The 20,365-nt window shown below is 43.0% G+C and overlaps 1 protein-coding gene across 1 annotated transcript in view; it reads right to left on the bottom strand.

The window, feature by feature from the left end:
* The window catches only part of GUCY2F (guanylate cyclase 2F, retinal), a 48,118-nt gene that overhangs the window by 10,999 nt on the left and 16,754 nt on the right, over nucleotides 1–20,365 (bottom strand). The window contains exons 9-17 of the mRNA XM_075492041.1: nucleotides 19,719–19,875; nucleotides 18,195–18,344; nucleotides 15,907–16,055; nucleotides 14,483–14,646; nucleotides 14,013–14,205; nucleotides 13,711–13,885; nucleotides 8,690–8,788; nucleotides 4,867–4,961; nucleotides 3,699–3,784 (exon numbers count right to left, since the gene is read on the bottom strand). Of these exons, the coding sequence (XP_075348156.1) occupies nucleotides 3,699–3,784; nucleotides 4,867–4,961; nucleotides 8,690–8,788; nucleotides 13,711–13,885; nucleotides 14,013–14,205; nucleotides 14,483–14,646; nucleotides 15,907–16,055; nucleotides 18,195–18,344; nucleotides 19,719–19,875 (1,268 nt within the window). The remainder of the gene's footprint in view (nucleotides 1–3,698; nucleotides 3,785–4,866; nucleotides 4,962–8,689; nucleotides 8,789–13,710; nucleotides 13,886–14,012; nucleotides 14,206–14,482; nucleotides 14,647–15,906; nucleotides 16,056–18,194; nucleotides 18,345–19,718; nucleotides 19,876–20,365) is intronic.

The following is a 20,365-nucleotide window of genomic DNA, read 5'->3' as shown; positions in this document are numbered from 1 at the left end:
CTGAGATTTGACCAGACCTAGAAAGAAGGAGGTTATCCTTCAAAAAGGAAAATTCTCTGGGGCAGGAGCCAGCCCTGCAATCCGGACATTAAACTTGCAGTTCCCCTGTGTCCTGGGACTACTACTGAACCTCCACCCTATCCCACAAAAAGATCATACTTGATTTCCAGTAAGCTTTTTGCTTCTGAAAACAGATAGACAGACCCTGAGCAGCTTGACCTGAGGTTAATTTTAAGAACAGCCTTTTAGTTCATTTGATTTTATGCATGGTTAGAAGAAAGTAGGGGTGGTAAGAAGCGTATTAGGTCTTTTAATTGAACTACCTTTCTTCTTAATTAAAATGTTTTGTATCCTGTGTGAGCCATGTCACCCACAGCACTTGGGTTTTAAGAGTAAAGTGCATTTATCTGCATGTCCTTACACAATTGTAAAGGTATGAAAACCTGGTGCAGACAGTGGAAATCAATGAGAATGTTCCAACTAATGCTTGCAATATGTCTGTAATTAGGATTAAACAGAGATGTTGATGAATATCAATTAAATTCAAATTGTGTAGATGCAATAATTGTTCCTTTGTTATTCATTTGGTGGTGGCTTGAGGTTTATTACTAGACAATCAGATGTATTCTCTCAGCAATTTCAGCAAAACCAGAAGGGATTGTTATCACAGTATTTTACTGGACCATTAGTATTAACCCAATCACATAATTAAATATTCTTCTCTATTTTTAATTTTGCTGAAGTTTGGCTTCTAACCTGCATATAAACTCACCTTTGTAAGGTCAAGGACCATTCTCCAGGTCTAGGGTGCCAAGACTACTGCCAGCACAGTAGGATAATGAAGCTTGATTTGTCCCTAGACATCTATGAACAGGTCTATGAGCTACTTGATCATAGGTCTGCTCATGACTGCCTAGCAGAGCTGGAAAATTGCCTTCACATGTCAAGAAATCCTCCTGCCAAGGACTGTGCCTTACAGGTTTGATTGGTTGATGGGTTTTATGTCATGGGAAATAATAGGAAGTTAGCACTTTTATGTTACCTGCTGTCTTTTCCATAAACCACTGCAGTGAAGGCCTGAAATACTCCATATCTCAAGGGCTATGACTTGTCATGTCAGTAAGAAGCATTAACAGACCATGAGTGTAACTAAGCTCATCAAGTTGTCCAGGCCCATATGACTTCCAGGAGATAACTCATGGGGTCAGACACAGATCCAGAGATATTTATGAAGATGAAATCATTTTTCTTAGGGTTACTTTGAGCCTTTTCTTCACACAGAACTTCCACCCCTAGGATCTGACCCTTAAATCCATGGCCCACAGGTTTGCGTTTCCATAGCACGGGCATGATACCAAGCACAATTTGTTAACCTTCTCTTAATAAGTACCACCTCTCAGCAAGACCACCACAACTGCCCATCTGTGGATGTTTAGGCCACCCAAGTCACAAAATAAAGCATGAGCTAAAAGCAAATTCTCATGGACCTCATGGAAAGGAAGGACCTAAATAGAAGATGAGTTGCTTCAGGACAGGGTGAAAAGATGAGTAGAAGAGGAATTTATTCAGTACGTCCTTCTTCAGCTCAAAAGCCTACAGATGAGGAAATTCCTACGGAAGTATATGAGGCAGTGACTTGAAACCACCATATTGGCCAATAAGAGAGAAACAACTTTCAGCCTCTCATAAACTGGCACAAAACTGAACCATCAAGATAAGGCTGGAAAAACAGGACATAATGTCTGATACCTATCTGATAATAGCACAGCCTACGCATGAGGCAGTTCTCCAAATATTTGCTTTGCTTGAGCATCCAGTTACTTCTTTCTGCCATTTCACATTTGACTTCTACAGGGATAGCTTTCTTTTTGACCCTTCACTAGGACAGATTTCGTTTTGTATAACTTTGCTTTTTCCTCTGACTACTTCCACATTCATTCAACTGCTGTATGACGATCTGTGGGGACAGAAATACTGCAAAGGAACAGTGAAGATCAGGGCCTTGGGACAAGAGCAGAAGATCACCTCCCTCTGTGCAGTGCTACTGGTGGATTCTTCTGAGGTTACACAAGGATGCTCAAGATCCCCTGACTGGGTACGTGGGAAAATTTTTTGCCTCCTCTTATTGTCCCCCTGGACCTGATGTATTTGCTGTCATTTTGCGATCCATGTTTAGAAACAGCTCGGGCCTGCATAAGTCTGACTTTGGCACACATGACCAGAGGACAGGCTCTTTAAGGACTGTGAAAAGAACCTCAACAGTCAACAGAGGCCTAACACATGACTTTTAGATGGTAAAACCAGGATGAGAAGAACCTACTCTCAAGGTAGAAGTCTTGGTGCTTCCTTGGTTGCATGGTAAGTCAACCCACCTTGCTAATCTGGCAAAACTCTTCCAAGTCTCATGTTTCCCATGAATAATACATCATTGGTATCAACATACATTACTCGATAGCTCATTTCCATCAAGTATTAACAATAAAATGCCTCCAAGCCTAAGAAATATTGTATCTCAAAATTATCTTCCAGTAAAATTCTATCTTCCACCCTGATTGACACCCAAATAACTTAAAAGTTATGGCCCAAAATACTGTAAATTCCATGCTGCTCCAAGAAAGTCCTGGGAGGGGTCTGAGCACATGGACTGCCCTTTATGTAACTGCTGAAGTAGTTAACCATTATCCGCAAAGGGAGGGAAAAAAAAATCTTCATTTTACTAAGAGGAAATGAGGCAAAACTTAGAACAAGATTGCTCAGGGGAAGTCAGAGTCAAAGTAAAAACAGACCCTGTTTGCTGTCAGACATCTGCCTCTGACCTAGTCACTGTAGGACCTCTTTACAGTCAACAAAACAGGCACCTTGCAAGGGCTATTCATCTTCTAATACAGACGTCCAAGCAGGCCAGTCAAATCAGACCCCTGAGCATGTATTTCTCTTTGTTGACTATAAAGGGAGTCAAGGTTGACTAGCTTTAATGTGGGTGGCTACACTGTTCTTGTCAAACAAATCCCACTCCTGTTTTTTATGTCCTGACCACAACATCCTTTCCAGGCATACAGCATATGACAGCTGAACAGGGAGTACTCCATTTGCAAAGTCAGGTATTGCAAAGCTACAAAATAGCTTAATGAATTTCCAGTGGTCAATCTTTGCTCGCCGCCGCTTGTATGGACGCAACATCATTAAGTCTTTAATTACCTAACAGTGCCATATTTTTACAACACAAAATCTCCTTATTGTTCTGTTCAAATGAATAGTGCTACAGGGAAGAAACATGTTTATATGGTGAATGAGGCTGGTGTTTTCTGCAGGAGTTTGGTGGAAGGAGAGAAAAATCTGAGTGTCACCCATACACTGATGACACCTGAAAGACCTGAAATCCCTACCTGTGCATCTCCCATATACACACAGAGTAGGAAGGAGATTCAGAAAGGAACTCCCTGGTTCTCAATCTCCAAGGGACTATAGGGGGGAAGCAGCAAGTTCCCATGCCACTTCTTGGGAACTGTGATTAAGGAGAGGAGTTGAAGAAACCGCATCACTTCTGAGTCCCAGTACTATGCCTGAAAATGTAAGTCACCTAAGGAAAATGATGTAGACTTTGCAAACAGATAACATGGAAAGACAGCTATTCAGCCTGTGAACTCCAACAAGGACCTTTTAATGAATGTATTGAACAGTGGTGAAGTTACACTTACCCTGGCTTTATTTCAGGAGGTTTAGGTAGGGGCTTCAGAAAGCCTTTTTTCCCGACTAGCCAATATGTGTCTTCTACGCCTTTACCCTAAAATAAAAACAAAAATCCAGATAAAGAGCAGCTTTCTGACCGCCCTCTGCTCAATACGTAATTTCCTCATGGGGTTTCTGAGGGCTTCATATATATCCAGAGACAGAACATGGCTGGAAATCTTGGGCTCTCCTTCACAATGGTTCAGGGACGATTTGAATTTCACTATCCTAAAAGAGGAGGCCTTGTTCAAACTGTCATCTACAAATGACCCTCATTGATCTGGGTCATTGAAACTACACAGCTTAACAGAAATAGGAAACTACAGGATCTCTAATTGTCTTATTTGGCAGCACTAGCATCATTAATTGAGAGATTTTACAACAGTTGCTGGGCTGAGTATCAGAATAATAAATTCCTCTCCCACCACTGATGATTTCGTTTTTAAGGTGAGATGCATCTGATGAACTGTAGGCATCTATATCAGAGTCAATCACCCTTGACTGGAGAAGTGGAGGAAGACAGACACTTCTAGGGCGACATTCATCTTCACATAAACTGGACCCTGAAAATAAGTCAGGTTAATAATTTCCCAAAATGCCAATTTATGGCACTTTATTTATTAGTTAGCTCCGCTAACTAGGTAAAGGTTTCTTTCCATTGACTAAACCTGGAATAATTACCCCAGATCTCCACTTGCAGACATATGAACTTGGGTGAGATGATTCTGCTTGTCATGATAGATTGTTGAGGGACCTGAGGCTGTACTTAGACCTCTTACTGTAGGTGTTTAAGGCAAGCAAAGCTCCTGCTTCTGTCTATTGACTATGTAAGGGGAGAAGTGATGTTTTGAATTATTTAGTGTTGTCTTCTTTGGACACTGTGAAAAGTAGCAGCTACTGTCAAGGGTGGACTAAATAGAGTCCCACATAAATACTTAGGTCCAGCATATACAGCTGATTGTTCAGTCCCATGGTCCTTCAATAATTACCTTGTGTACTGAAACAACTGATGGGGACAATTTGGGAAGGATCCAGCAGAAGAGTGGTGGATGAAGGCCACACAAGAGCTTAATATGAAAATTCCTTAAGCAAGAAGATGTCTCTGTGAAGCGTTTCACACAGCCCTGGCCTTCTTACCTTCAGTTCTGTTTTTCCCCTAGGTACGATTTCATAGCCTTCATTTAGACTCCGAAGCGTATCCACTGTACTTTGGCTGACGTGAATTCTGTAAGCTGGGGACGGAAAGCAAAACAGCTGGATCACTATACTGCACACACGCTGCGGATTCCCCGCTGCTTCATATTGGCAAGGAAAAATGCTCCAAAGCATGCAGGTGTGTCGCTGGTGTAGCTGTGTGGTGCTCCTCTTCGTAGAGTTTGATGCTGATGGATGGATCCTTCCAGGTAGGGCTGTAACAAGCACAGGGTGAGAGAAGATCTACACTGGGGACTTCCTGCAGAAGGATACCAAACATGCTAAGTGTAGAAGTCCAGCTCTTAATAAAGATGGTAAGTGTATTTTCAGCAACATTGTTAGCTGGAATCAAAAATGCCGTTTTTATGTATTGCCACAGCGTATCTAGGCAGCAAGAAAGAAAAGAAAAACAAGCAACTGTCCTGCTCCAGACACCCAACGTGTCGTGGTTTAAACCCAGTTGGCAACTAAGCACCACACAGCAGCTCGCTCATCCTCCCCCTGCCTCAGTGGGATGGGGGAGAGAATCGGAAAAAAAAGTAAAACCTGTGGGTTGAGATAAAGACAGTTTAATAGGACAGCAGAGGAAGAGATAATAATAATAATAATAATAATAATAATAATAATGATAAAAGAATGTACAAAACAAGTGATGCACAATGCAATTGCTCACCACCCACTGACTGATGCCCAGCCCGTCCCCAAGCAGCGATCGCTGCCCCCCGGCCAACTGCCCCCAGTTTCTATACTGAGCATGACGCCATATGGTATGGAACAGCCCTTTGGCCAGTTTGGCTGTGCCCCCTCCCAGCTTCTTGTGCCCCTGGCAGAGCATGGGAAGCTGAAAAGCCCTTGACCGAGTATAAGCACTACTTAGTAACAACTAAAACATCAGCGTGTGATCAACATTATTCTCATACTAAATCCAAAGCACAGCACCGTACCAGCTACTAGGAAGAAAATTAGCTCTATCCCAGCCAAAATCGGGACACAACGTCATTTGAAAGTCGGGATGAAGAACAGAGAGATGGAGTTTGCAAGGGGACATAAAGAAAATGTGGTTGTGCGTCTAGATCCATCTGGGTTTTTCAGTAATTGATTCCATCCAGAGCTGCCATTAACAGTCTATGAACAAAAGCGGCAAAGGCGGAGATGTTTATTAAATTCCCATCTCCCCCAGTTTGTTTTTCAGCCGTTGCTGGAACCGACTGAAATTTGTTGTTGTTCCGCTGGTGTGAACAAGCCAGGGGATGTTTCTAGAACATTTTCCTCCAAAATAGTTTTCTTTGTTGTTATTTTTGTTGAGCTTTTATTTCAAATGTGTCAGTCACATTCCCTTCCCCCTTGAAAGATGGGAGATGAACCAATAAAATTTTTTTTGCAGAATAATCAGAAAGATGAACATCAGTTCAAATATGCAGAGGAAGGCTACATATCTTTGAGCTATATTTCCTGAGACACTAACCTACAATCTTCCTATTACTGTGTATCTATATACATTTCTATTAATGTATAATGAGGCTCTTGTATCTGCAGTGCTCCTGCTGTCTCCAGTCTCAGTGGGACTTTGCACTTCCAAGGGTCTAAATCTTGAGATTCTTCAAATATCTGTCTTGCCATTAGAAATCTGCTATCAAAGTATTTCCTCCTTTTCACTGCTTTCCAAATGCAATGCATGCCTCTTAAAATAAGCCAGCCATAATCACAAAAAAGGCAATTTTCCTTAATTAATGATTAGCCTAATTGTTAGTCTTAATTAGTCTAATCAAAATCACTGGAGCTAGAAATGTGAGGCTTGTATGAAAGAGTGAAAAAGTTCCAATGTGGCATATATACCACAACATATTTCTAGCCTGGCAAGACCTCAAGATTTTAATATTAAATATCACAGACTTTGTGTAGCTTCTAAACTAGCCATAACAGGTAATTTCCTAAAGCTGTTGAAAATATCAAAAGGGAGGTCAGAGATCAAGGATTAAAATGTATGAAACGTTGCCTTTGGAAACCAACTTGTACTGACAACTGAACATCAAAAACAAATTCAGACCACATCCAGGGCTCTGACATTGCTGTCCCTAGGTGCCCACTGTGTCATCCACAATTCAACCACTACGGTTTGCATATCCATGTCTTAGCCAAGGGCAGCAACAAACAGCAGATCTGTGTACACGTATGACTGAAAAGCAGGTAAATGTTTCTTCCCCACCAGCTCTTTTTACATGTCTAGAAGTCTCCAGCCATGGGACAATAAGAACCATCTGAGAGATGGTACTGTCTTGTCTGTTGCAGCTATTGGCTCTGTGCCACGTAGACTGTGCTTTTTTAACTGGAAGCCTCAGGAAAACAAAGGCAAGACCTTGAGGGAAAAATAGTATGAACATCAACCCTTCAAGAAAGACATCAAGAAAACCTCAGAGGAAAGGAAGCTTAAGGATTTTGTCAGGACCTGCCAACACTTGTTTGTGGAGTTGTTATTGCTGATAAATGAAGCCATCACAAATGATGCACTTCATGTTGCAGGATATTGTTGCACGTGGTCTGCTTTTCTCTCTCTCCATCATGATGGAAGCAGTGCCCACATGTGCTTCAACCCTTGCCTTGTACTGGCCATGACAGGTAAGTGCATTATTTTACTATACAAGAACATCTCAGAATTAAGGGTCCTCAGCACTGACTGAAAGCAAGATCCAACCCATGTAGGAGAAATCTAGGGCAAGATTCATGTTGATTTTGGTTGATGGGATCCAAATCAGAGGACCGTAGCTGGAAGGCAGGGTCTTAAAGGCTGACCTACAATGGCAAAGCTGATGCCCTCCCCTTCAGGCTGCTTTGAATTTTGTCATTTGACTTGCCCCTTTCTTCAGAGCTTATTCAGTTGCAATGCTTATAACTAAAGATGTCTATTTCTTCATCTCTCTTGAGAAGTTTGTTCAACCACCCACCCCAGGGACTGTCCCAAATACTTGTGACAGTGTGCTTCCCCCGCCCCTGACCTTTATCTCCTGCAACCCTGCTTAGGTGATAATCACCAGTGGTGATTGTAATGGATGCATCTGGTCACCATCGGCTCAAAGTGGATTCAGGAGACAGATAACAACACAACAGCCTAAGGGTTGGGCTATTAGCCCAACAATAGCCTGTGTTGGGCTATTGTGTTGTGCCTAGGGCTTTGTGTTGTGCACTCACCCAAGAAACTAAAACCTGTGGTCGGCATGCAAATATGACTATGGGTCAATCATCTTATCCCCCATAAATAGTGAGCAGCCCAAGAGCCCGTGGAGGGCAGCGCAGCAGGCCAGGATCTCCCCTTGAGCAGGGACACCTCTCAAGGTTACTCCTCGAGGCTGAGAGATTCCTTGCCCCAACAGATCATCGGTAAGTGACTAATAGCATGCTAAACTTTGAAACCTTAGCTAAGTGATATAAAGGATTGATTGCGCACACCTATAATCCTTTAGACATAAACCATTGACCAAGTCTGGGACTAGGACTGGATCTAGCCGCACCTAGACTCCTCTCTGAGAAGGAGTTTAGAAAGCAAGGGGATCTTTTCCGAACCTCATGACCCAACGGGAGGGTCTCCCTGACAGTTTTGTCTGACCCTGTCCTCTATGCAGTAAATAATCGAGTGCACCTCGCCATCAAACCTTGTTAAAACACTGTCGCGTTGAACTTTGTTAACTCCCTATTCTGTATCAATAAACTGTATTTTTACTTCTCTCTAACGAGTGAAGTGCACGCTCACTCCATCCGCGACAATACTCACGCAGGCCCGTGGACTCCATTCGTGACGCCGTGTTCACCGTGTCTCCGAAGAGGCAGTACCGTGGCATGGTAAGCCCCACCACGCCTGCCACGCAAGGCCCTGAAAGACACATTATCTGTATAACCCAGATGGTACTGCACAAATCAAGGGGCTCACCGACACACAAATCTTATCCTCTCCTCTGATATTCAAAAACCACTTGGGAATACAGGAGAAGGTTTTTTTAAAGATCTCATTGGCTTTGGTGCTTGCTACAAGCAAATAAAAATTAAGCATTGTTTTGCACATTGGTGTTTTATGCCTGAGAAAGGTCTTGTGTGGTAAGACCTCATTTCACCATCATCTGGGATAAATTTGTTCAGAGTTCATGGAAGCTCAAGGGCTATCGCAATCTCACTTTAAAAAGGCCTCTTGTTCCATCTGAGAAAACTAAAGTTCAGATCCTATGACATGCCCTGTGTCCCAGTGAAACAGGATTGAAAATCAGCCTTGGAAGTCCAGAGATGCTGGCAGAATGCTGGACCACCCTGTGTCCCCTCCTTGGAAAGGAAGACATCATTAGCCCGCCTGTCTAGCCAAAAACTGTTTATTTTTCCTCTTTCTCATTCTTTAGACGAGATCCACTCCCTTCCAAAGTAGCTCCCAAAGAACCGATGCCAAGTTCTCAGGGAGAGGTATGTGCGCAGGATTCACACGAACATGCACACACACAGAGATAAAATGTGTGACAGCCAACAGCACAGAGAATTGTCATCTGGCTTAGCTAATGTTTGGACTGTGCTCTGAAGGATGAGATGCTAAATTTAATCACCCACAATTTAACATATCAAGCTTGCAAAATAAATGAAAAAAAAAAAAAAAAGAAAAAGGAAAAAAAAAAAGAGAATGCTCTCAGCAATGTAAGGAGGTGCGGGGCTTCCTGCAGAGAAAAGACAGGCCTCTCTGTATTTTCCATCGGGTGCATTTATGTCATATGTCTTTTCAGGCTCTGCCTGCCTTTTCAATTTCATGATCCTTCTGGGCTAAGTTTTAGCAAAACTGACGTCTAGGAAATCTTTTCCCATCAAGGGTACAAGAGATGTGAACGTAGTACATCATCAACAGTATCTGAAATGATGCTATAGGTAAGGTTTTTCGTAATATAAAAAGTTGCAGGTTAAAATGTTGTTTTAAAAAAAAATATTGTAGCCTAATTTAGAAGCCATCAGTTACTTGTTTTAGGACAAGGTAATTTTACTGTGATTTTAGCCTTCTTAGTTACAAAAACTGATTCTTCATATAGTTTTCAGATACATCTTAAGGACAATGAAACTCCATAGCTGAAAGCTATGGGGAACTTTGCAAGAACCCTTCTTGCTGTGACCTCTGAAAAGTTGTTGCTGCAGAGTCAAAGTAACAGGATTTTAATATAATTTACAGAGGGTACAAACTGAGAGATAAGATAGATTTTAATTCCTGCCTGATGAAGCATCACTCGCTTAAAGATTAAAAAAAAAAAAAAAGGACAAATGGTTCATACCAAAAATGTTACAAAGACTTAAACAGCATGTCTGGATCAAACACAGCATGCAGGGACTGCTGGAGATGAGGAGAACATGATTTAATATTTTTCTTTTTACTGCCAACGTGCCGTGCAACCTTGGATAAGACACTGCTCCTCAGAAGCTCTTCTAATTTAATTCCCATGCTTATCAGTACTCACTAATTTAGTTCAAGCTCTTCAGGAGAGAAACTATATCCACTAGAGGAAGTTTTTTCAGGGTCTAGTCTATAGGCACTTCTATAGCACAACTATAAAGGCACTGTTGATACTACTGGGTCAAGGACCTAATGGTTACCTAACTGGTCCTTAATGTGTGCACACTGATGTGACATGCATAAAAAAGGGTCGTCTTGGAGACTTTTTAATTCAAGCTTCAATAAGAGCTTTCCCTGAAAAAACACTAGCTCACATAGCATCACCTCTCTTCATCTTGTGGTGATGACATGACAGCAGCGCTCAGAAATCTCAGTAAGGATCAAAGCTCCTTCTGTAATAGGTGTTGCAAGGACACAAAAAAGTGGTTCTTGTCAAAAAACAGCTCTCACTGAGGATTTGATTCTGTTTTAAGAAGCACAAATATAGGCAGCTGAGATCCTACTGTAGTTGGTGGAGGCCAAGCCAACGCAGTCAACTGAGCTGTGACAGCCTTCCCACTCCTGCACCTGAACAGCTTTCCAGGCTCCACTTATGTGTCCACCAGATCTCCACCGACCACAAAATGAGTGCAGGCTCCCCAACTCCTGCAAACACCTCCACGCAGGTGCCTAAATTTAGGTTTCCTACTCAGTCAGTGCAATCATCCAATCATTTCTGCAAAGGTCACAACCTAGGATAGGCAAGATTTCTAGGGCAAGGTACTATCTTTCTAGAATACTGCTTTTAAGCCTGTCCTCCTGTTGCAGAAAGTTATTAGTTCAAAACCAACCCTACAGTGTAAGACAAAAGACTTCTCTATGTTGAAAACATCCAAGAGTTAATTCACTTGCTGCCTTCGCTGCCTCTGTGTGTGTTCCCCCTTGTCTAGGCAGCTTCAGCAAAGGGTTAACAAAAACTTCCAGCGGTAGATCTCCCACAGTAACAAGTTTCAGAGGAAATCAGATAGCCTGTGATGAGAACGTTATGGCCTAGTTGTTTAATTATACAGGTTCGCTGGTTTGTTTTGAAATGGCTCTTTGCCAGGGCTTGCAGGGTCGGTTAATGAGCTGCGCTGGCTAAGACTCTGCAACAACCATCGGTTGTGCCGCAGTGGTTAATAAGCTTTGTCGAAGTGCGGGGCTGCCTGCCAGAGAGCCTGACCGATAAACAGATCCTCTTCAGCCTCCGCGGAAAAGCTTGTCTTCTCATCGCTGCTGTCCAGCTCCAGCCCAGACATGGACGGCATGGAAACAGCTGAGTCAGCTGAGTTTTTCTGGACATGCAGTCAAGTCAAGAGAGGAGAGCCAAGACTCCAGGGTGCATTTAAAGCAGGGGAGAAACTGCAGACTAAACACTGGTCTTCTTGTCCTCTTCGCCTTGCCCATGCGTTGCCATAAGTGGACCATGGGCATGGGCCAGCAGAAGTTCCCAGAGGTGCAGCTCTCCATTGGGGTTGGAGGGACATGGGCAGCCCATGCCCAAATGGCATTTACTGCTTTTTCAGAGAGGAGATTCACGAGCTCTTCTTGGCACCAGTTTCCAGAGAGCAGTTGGCCCGCAAAACTGGTGGTCACACCCGTTCTCCATCCTTTCCAGGACAGTGAAAGTGTTAGCCAAGCCCTCCTCTCCCCCAAGCGCTTCGTCAATGTTTTCATTACGCTGGTGATTCCCTCTTCATGCTTCTTTCCTCAGGAGAAACGGGGTCTAGGGTTAATCAAACTCTGCTGTCACCTCGGTGGCTCGGAGAGCTGGTTTGCTTTGGAGCATGCATTTCTCGCTACTCCCATGACAGTATGACATTGCCAGATCTGTGCAAAACAAGATCTGGCTTCTGCTTCTTTAAAAAGAAAACACCAATTCCTCCCCCTCTTCCTCTCACACCCTACACAGCAGCTCATAGCAACACCGCTTTCCAGATACCCAGAGTTCATAAAAATAAGAAAAAATGTAACTATCCCCCCGTACACATCACCTGGGGACAGATTTTTGGCTGGGTGCATGGAAGACGCACTGCAGAACTGCTGTCAACAGGCAGCAGCAGACGTTGCACACCGAACTCCTCTCTTTCCACGTTGAAAACATGCTGCTAGTGCTCCAGGGACTCCTGCTCTGGGCAAGACGAGCTGGGGCCATAGCCTCATCTAATTTCTGCCAGAGTATAAAACCCACAGTGCTCCTGCCATCATTCCTTAACACTTCAGACCTCTGTGAAGGGCCAGCTGAGAGCCCCGAACTGCAAAGACGACAGTAGGGAGATGAGTTTTCAGAGATAACCCCAAAAGAAGAACTTTTATGGTCTAGGAGATACGAAATACTGATTTTAGCTCTGCTCGAGCCACAGCTCTGTTCTTGGGATATTCTGGGTGAGATACTTCCTTTTCTCTGCTCTTGTTTCTGAGACTTCTGTAAAACGCTTGCATGCCAAAGCTGCGAAAATGTGGGCATTATCAGATAGGCAGAAGGATAAAACCCCCTGTAATACTGGGTCAGACTCTTGGACAGTGTTAGTCATTGTTTGGCTTCCCTCAATGAGCAGTACCTGGTACTTTAGAGGAAGACGCAAGAATTCTGGTGACAAACAGCTGGGAAAAATTTATTAATGGATGACTGTGCTATAAAATTATGGAGGTTCATATCTCTTCTAAAAATATTGATTCTATGATAACAGCAGGTGTTTTTTCCTCCATTTAAAATCCCAGTCATACTTTCACTTATATGACTACAGTCCTACTGGGGCTTTTTGTTTTGTTTTGGAGTTCAACTACACTTTGTATAAAAAAACAACTTCCTCTTTTCTTTTTAAACAAGCCACTTTTCTGTTAATTGGATAGTTTATGACTTCTACATTAGAGATAATTTACTTTCTTCCTAACATAACTTTTTCGTAACAGCTGCATCACATATTCTTCTAGTTATGTCCTACCGGTATTAAATCTCTCCAACCTTTTCATTCTTTCACTCTATATGCCTTTCTTTCTGTGCTTTTTCATTTCAGGACAGAGTTACAAAGACATCACTGGATGTCTCCATATCACAGTGGTGAAGATCCTGTGGCACATCCAAGAGCCACGAAACACAGTCACAATGAAACCCTTGTGACTAACATGTCTGATGTAGTTTCTGACTGCGACAGAATACACAATTTCTCCCTGAAATGATACTGAACCATTTTCCTCCTTGGGGTTTGTGTTTCCATTTTAATGTCCTTGTTGCTATGGAAGATTTTAAAGCATCTTCTAAGGGTGCTTGTTTTGGGGCAGGAAGGGAGAAAGCATTCAAAGCTGGAAATACAATTGCAAGGGAGTTCTTTGAAGTTCAGGCGCAGGCGAGTGCCGCTGCCTACCTGTGTGCAGCCCGATTCGTATCCTGAGGGGGATGTCTGGCATGTGTCTCATTTTGAATGTTCCCACTGAGCTGAGGATGTCCAGGGACATGTTGGCTATCTCAGCTGCGTGCTTGTTTCCGTTCCGTTTTGGGAGCCCTGAGGCAACCATGTAGGCATCACCAATTGTCTCCACCTAGCAAATACCATTACATTAAAAAATAAACAAACAAATTGAAAAAGATGGAAAAAAGACATAGAATAAAACTACAAGAGTGTTTGACGCACAGACAGTTTGATCCTCATGCCCAGGTACTCCTCACCTTGTAAACATCATGGTTTCCAAGAACAGCATCAAAGAGCGTGTAAAGGTCATTCAGAAGGTCAACTACTTCAATGGGTTCACTGAGGGCTGAAATGGTTGTGAAGCCCACGATGTCACTGAAGTAGATGGTCACCTGGTCAAAATACTCTGGCTCCACAGTGCCACCAGTCTTGAGGGCTTCTGCCACTGATCTGAAATGACAATGCAAGCAAAGATGACAGGGCACAAACTCTTTCGTAGTACATGTCCAAGAGCTCATACACTCTTGTTCTACTGTGCTCAAAAGATCTTCCACTAAAGAGAAGGTTCTATATGGCTGTAACAAGCATTGATTAAAGTTTCTTACTTTGATTGGAAGGTGCTTGCCAAAATTGGAGGTCAGCTCTGCAGTCTTGCTCACTTCTGGGGAACTCTTTTGTCCAGTCTAGCTATGGGTGGTTTTTTACCATCTAAAGTACCAGTACTTACGGGGGGAGCATTTGTGACAGTAGTTTTTCTGTCTTCTGTTTTTCAATCTCTAGCTCTTCAGTCCGCTCCCTGATTAAATCTTCCAGGTTGCTCGAATACTGCTCAAGCATCCTGAGCATTGAGTCAATGATATTGGTCTTTTTCCCTTTGTTGATGGTTTTGAACTGGAAAATCAAACTGGAGAGTTATTTCTCCATCTCATTACACCATTGTAGCACTCTAAGTTTGGAAAGGAACAAAAAGCAAACATTTATTTTAAAGGGACAATGATAAAGATCGGCTTCATCAGTGGCAAGAGTTCAACAATAAAGGAAAAAGGCAAACTAGAGGATGAATTTGCATCAATAATTATGGCAGCTGCCCAGGAGCATGTTGCTCCTCTATGAACTTTCAGTGAGGGTTAAGTGAAACACCACCTTCCATGAGATGACAACATGTATGTGAGTTGTTATGGAGTCCTATCATGCTGCAAATTTGCACTCTTCATTTATCCCATGACTAACCGTCAGGGTAACCTGCAGCCCTTTGCATTCAGAGGTGCAAATTTCAGGGCATTAGCAACACTTACAACCTCCTTGTGTATTACTGGTCTCAAATCCACCTTTGCACACTGACATGTATGTGTACTGCCACCTCCCATCCCCAGCTCCTCATCGAGTTGTGCTTTCTCCTCTTGACCTGAAGCTGAGCCTCTGGACCATTTGGATAATCTGTGGCTACAGAAGCTGGCTTGGACTCAACAGTGGAGTCACATGGGTGTAAAATTATTCACAGTTTCATAGAACCAAAAGGTAAAAATTGTGGATATTGGTTTACCTAGTTTGACCTTAAAAGAACATAGGAACAGTACTGCTGGATCAGACAAGGGGTTTATTTTGCCAGTACCTGTCCATGAGACTGGCCAGTAACAGATGTCTGGGAAAGCTGTTCAAACAGGATTCAGGTACAGTCATACTTCCCTGGGATATGTTCCCAGCCTCCACCAATCTGCAGTTCAGAGACCTCCTGTGCCAAACGTCGTATATTTGTGTTTAACAGCCTTTGGTGAATTTTCCTTTTAAATTAATCACCTTTAAAATACTTTAGAAGATCAAAAAACATATTGATTTGAAGATGCTATCATAATTTACACATCTTTGATCTCCATGAGGCCATCCCTGCATCCGTGCCATCCACTGCACACATGAAGACACCAAGCCCATGTCCAGCCTGCTACACACCCCCCATGGTGGTGCCATGGCAGCCCAAGTTCAGGACAAGGTGTAAGCCAGACACCACAAACCATAAAATAACCCAATAGCAAAGGCAAGACTAGAGCTCTGGGACTTCTTCAATCATTATTTAAGGGCTTACTTAAAGAACAAACCCCACGCTTTCCTGCCAAGTACAAACAAAGGATTGCACCTGCTGCTCTATTCACTGACCTTATGAAATACCTCCTCAAAGGTTGGACGTCGTTCGGGGGCTTCACCCCAGCATTGCTTCATTACCTGGATGCACTCCAGGGGGGCCAACTCAGGGGCTATGTTTGGGCGGCACAGGGGAGGGGGCTTCTTCACTTTCTTTATAATTTCTGTGACAAAGAGAAGAATGGGAAGCACATTGTGAGATGGGGGGTCTTGGTGGGGGCAAAGGACATGGACCTTTTCAGCCGTCCCTTGTTCGCTCCTTCAGCCATCACCGTTATTCCTCACCACCCAATGGCTGTGTCAAATGAAGCTGGGGGTTTCTGCTTGCCTCTGCCAGGAGTCTCTTGGAGGATTTAAAAGATAAGAAATTGATCTGCCTTCTTGTCCCTGGGGAACCAGGTTATGAGCAATAAAGTAGCTGGATGGGGGAAGGTTGTGTGACAAATGGATGCGTGAGCCTGCAGGCTTGTATTTAATGAAATTGTCTCTGACTCTCTCCATTAGGATCTGCAGTCCTCTAACGGAGTAGACGGTTATGGCCGAGCCCAGACAGGAAGGATACCAGCCTCTGACGCTTCATTGTTAACTGGGAACCAGTATGTAGGAGGTTGATGGGAATGGAGACAGTGGAAAGTATTTTAAGGGGGAGAGCTGGGTTGGTTCAAAACAACGTCTGGAAGTGACTCCCTATCCAGAGGTGAAATAAGACTAATAAGGAACTGGGCTTGGGCTTTCAGACCCTGAGAAGTGAGTCCTTGAATCTGTGGTTTTTAGATAAAACAGCACTACAGCGAAGGAGCGGAGCTGCAGGTTCTGTTGACAGCTGAAGCACGGGTGGGGGAGTGTGATGTCTGAACCCAACCCTGACTTCACTTTAGATATTTCTTAGTAAGAATATCCTGGAGGAAATGTGGGTTTTGTAAGGTAGAACTATATCTTCCTGCTTTAAAAAAACCCAAAGTGATTGTATTTGAGGGTTTCATTTTGTGTAGCTCAGAGCAGTCAAATGCAGTGAAAACCACCCTCTTTCTGGCAGGACCCCCGCATTTCCACAGCTGTTACTGCGAGTACCCAAAGCTTTTCAGTGTTGACAGTTTACTTTAAAGCTCTCTGGCTCATCCCACCAGTCTCCAACAAATGAACTCAACAAAGCACCTCGCCCAAATATTTCCAGGGGCAGCCAAGGGGAAATGCCTTCTCCAGGTGCTTTTAAAGTTCACACCACAAGCGAAAGCTCCTTGAGGATTAGGACGCAATGAGTAGAAACTCATCATTTTATCAGGTCAGGAAACTGGAGTGCACTACGTGCGACGTTTGCTGGAGGTTCCCCATGGGGACTAGGTGGGGGGACACCTGCTAATTACATCATAGGCTACATCAAAGGTCCAGCTCTGAATTACAGGGCAGGTTACATCATAATCATCATTGTCATTGCATTGTTGCAGCAGCTTGGGGTGCAGCAAGGTCAGGACCCCATTTTTTCAGGCACTGAACAGGCAGATACTGAATGGCCATACTCCACTTGGTGACTGTCCAGCTTAAAACAAGTTCAGAATGGGCTTTCACTGAAATCAGCTCCTTTTGGATTGTTCTCACCCCCTCCCTGTTCAAGTGCTTGTGACCTAACCCTGACTGCACCATGTTTGCTCTACCTATGCATGGACAACACAGTTCGAACTAATGAGAGTTGCACTATGAGCAGTTCCTAAGGAGTTCACCTATTTGCTATTTCTGATACAAGCCACCTTATATATGTCAGCGGGGTCATGATATGTCAATTTGATCTCTGCTGAAGAGAGAACCTCTTTAAATGGGAAAGTAATTAAGGAAAAATAGATGGGCAGATGGACAAAACAGGATGCTAGCAAAGGGTCCAGTTCGAAAACCTCAGCTCCCATGACATACAAAAAAGGGCTGATGAGTGGGAAGCAAAGGAGTTTCCAAGTTATGGGAAATTCTACCATCAAATTTCACCCCACACCATGATGAAAAGTCAAAGTTTTGACAGGGAACTGGAGGTGTTGCAGGGGTCCGACTGCTGGCCAGCTCTGAAGCATCTTGGGGGGTACCCAGAGCCCCAACCCCATTGACAGCAGTGATGAGTCACGTACTGCGGCTGAGATCAGAACTACACATTTTGATGTTTATTATGGATGTTTTGTTGAAAACAGCCTTTTGTCACTGAGAAAGGTCATGAGATTGGGATGTTATTTCCATACTGATGTGTTACCTGAGGGGCTTGGCCAGACGTTTTTTGAGGACTCTGTGTAAAGCCTTAAAATTGTACTAAAATAGTTGCCTACCTTCAGCTGAGAGTTCTGACATGCAGTATGGTGGACCCCGAACAACCACTTCTTGTAGGATGATTGCAAAGCTGTAAATGTCCCCTTTGAACGTGCCTTTTCTGCACATGTCTGGGTCCCTCAGTAACTCAGGAGCTGTCCAGAGCAATTCTAAAAAAATCAAGAGCATCATGTTTCTTACACTTGAGCTCAGACTATCACAAATTAACTGCTTAAATGAACACTTCATTTCAGTCATTTGAGGAAAGGTTGGAACATACTTCATTATTTACTGGATCAAGTCTTTTATTTCTGGTGATGTGTTAGAAATACTAAACTTCCATCCTGCCAAAAAATTTGAATTTTCCAAATGTCACTCTACCTTTTAAAAAAATGTTGCTATACCAACAATTTACATGCTAAAACACCAGCCTTGAACATATCTACATAAGAAGTCTTCTCACCATTTCCAAAAGCGTTAACACCTTTTCTTGTTTGAAAATATCACTCAGACAAAATGTTGACGCTGAAGCTCGGATTTCTTGTTACTGTTGTTGCTCTTCTACAAAGCAACAGTTAATAAAATATATTCTGTAGTTCTCATTAGATTAAAATAGTTTCTGTAAAAGCAGTTTGAGGCAGTTTGAAGTATGATCAGTCTTTATAATCCAATTGTTCAAGTGATGAAAGACACAGTTGTAAAACATACCCAGCCTCATCAAGAAATGAATCTTCTTCAAACCGGGATATTGTTGCCCTGGTAACTGTGCATTCTGAGTAATGGGAATAAGAAACATTTCAGCTACTGCAATATATATAACTTTTGTAAGGGAGGAGAAGAAGGTCTTCTGGCAGCTGCCCTATCTGAGACATTGGAAATGCGTAGGAACCAAATCTTGTGACAGAGGAATCAAAACACTACATATACTTGAAACCAGGTTTCAGGAATGAACTGGGATACCAGAGGAGCCCCAAGGCAATGGCCAGGTGACAGAAATCTTGTCAAAGTCTCCAAACCTGGTCCCATGAGATGCTGTCCCTAAGTGGTGGGAATGTCATGGGGCAGCCTTTGGTGACTGGCATGTAGAGGACCTATTTCAAAGAGACCTGTGTCATCTTGTGTTTCAGATGGCTTAGTTTTACAAAACAAGGCTCTTTGCATTTGAGTTAACCTAAAACTTCACATATAGCATTGGGGCTAAGGATGTGAAGCCAATTCCACCAGTCACAGAAATTCAGGATTGATCAGATTTCAGGGGCACTTACATCATTCTCCAACTATGACAAGCTTAAGTTCTGTCACTGTGTACAATAAAATCTTTTTTCCTCACCATGACACTCTGCTATTCCCTTCACTTTCAGGAAGTCTGAAAAAACTTTGCTTATCCTTTCTTGTAACAATGCGTTGTATACGGGTAACTAGATGTCGTAAAATTGAGCACATAAATCCTTATGTGGCCACTGGCCTGCAATTGAATTAGGACAAGCATCTGTTAAATCAATGGACAAATATTAAAAAAAAAAAAATTTCCTTATGGCACCTACCTTCTGGGGGTGGCTGAATATATGGGCATTTCTGTGCTTCTAAGAGCTCGTTATAACCATAGTCGGTGATCTTCAACACAAACCGGCCATCCACAACACAGTTACGAGACTTGAGACGTCCATGGGCAAAATCTCGGTGATGCAAATACCTAATTCCCTATGAAACACAGAAAAGATTGAGGCTATTCCTTAAGAATTATATTATCCATCAGCATTCAGAGACACCACACCAAATTGTCACCTTAGATGGCATCAGATACAGCACTGACTCTATGTCAAATGCAGTCCTGATCAACCCAAGAAACTATGGGAAAAGTTCAGAAATGGATTAGGAACAAGAATTAGGCTAGCCGCACCCTAAAGTAATACTGCAAAGGATTGGTAGCTTTGGGAACGGTCAGATGCCTCCTTCTGTAACCCTGGGACTCATTGCACTCGAAAGTTGTACTTTTAAACAAGGTTAAGAAGGTGGGCACAAGTGCTACCCAATGGTTAGGTCAAGGGAAGCCATTAAGAGCTGGATGCCCTTACCCAGCTCCCTCAAGGTGGATCAGAATCACAGAATCACAGAATCACAGAATCACAGAATCATATAGGTTGGAAAAGACCTTTAAGATCATCGAGTCCAACCAAAAACCTAACACTGC

The sequence above is a fragment of the Mycteria americana genome, chromosome 1 (assembly GCF_035582795.1).
Source record: "Mycteria americana isolate JAX WOST 10 ecotype Jacksonville Zoo and Gardens chromosome 1, USCA_MyAme_1.0, whole genome shotgun sequence".
In the NCBI taxonomy this organism is placed as follows: domain Eukaryota; kingdom Metazoa; phylum Chordata; class Aves; order Ciconiiformes; family Ciconiidae; genus Mycteria; species Mycteria americana.
Note: the sequence above shows the minus strand (reverse complement) of the source record. Positions and strands in the feature narration are given on the sequence as shown.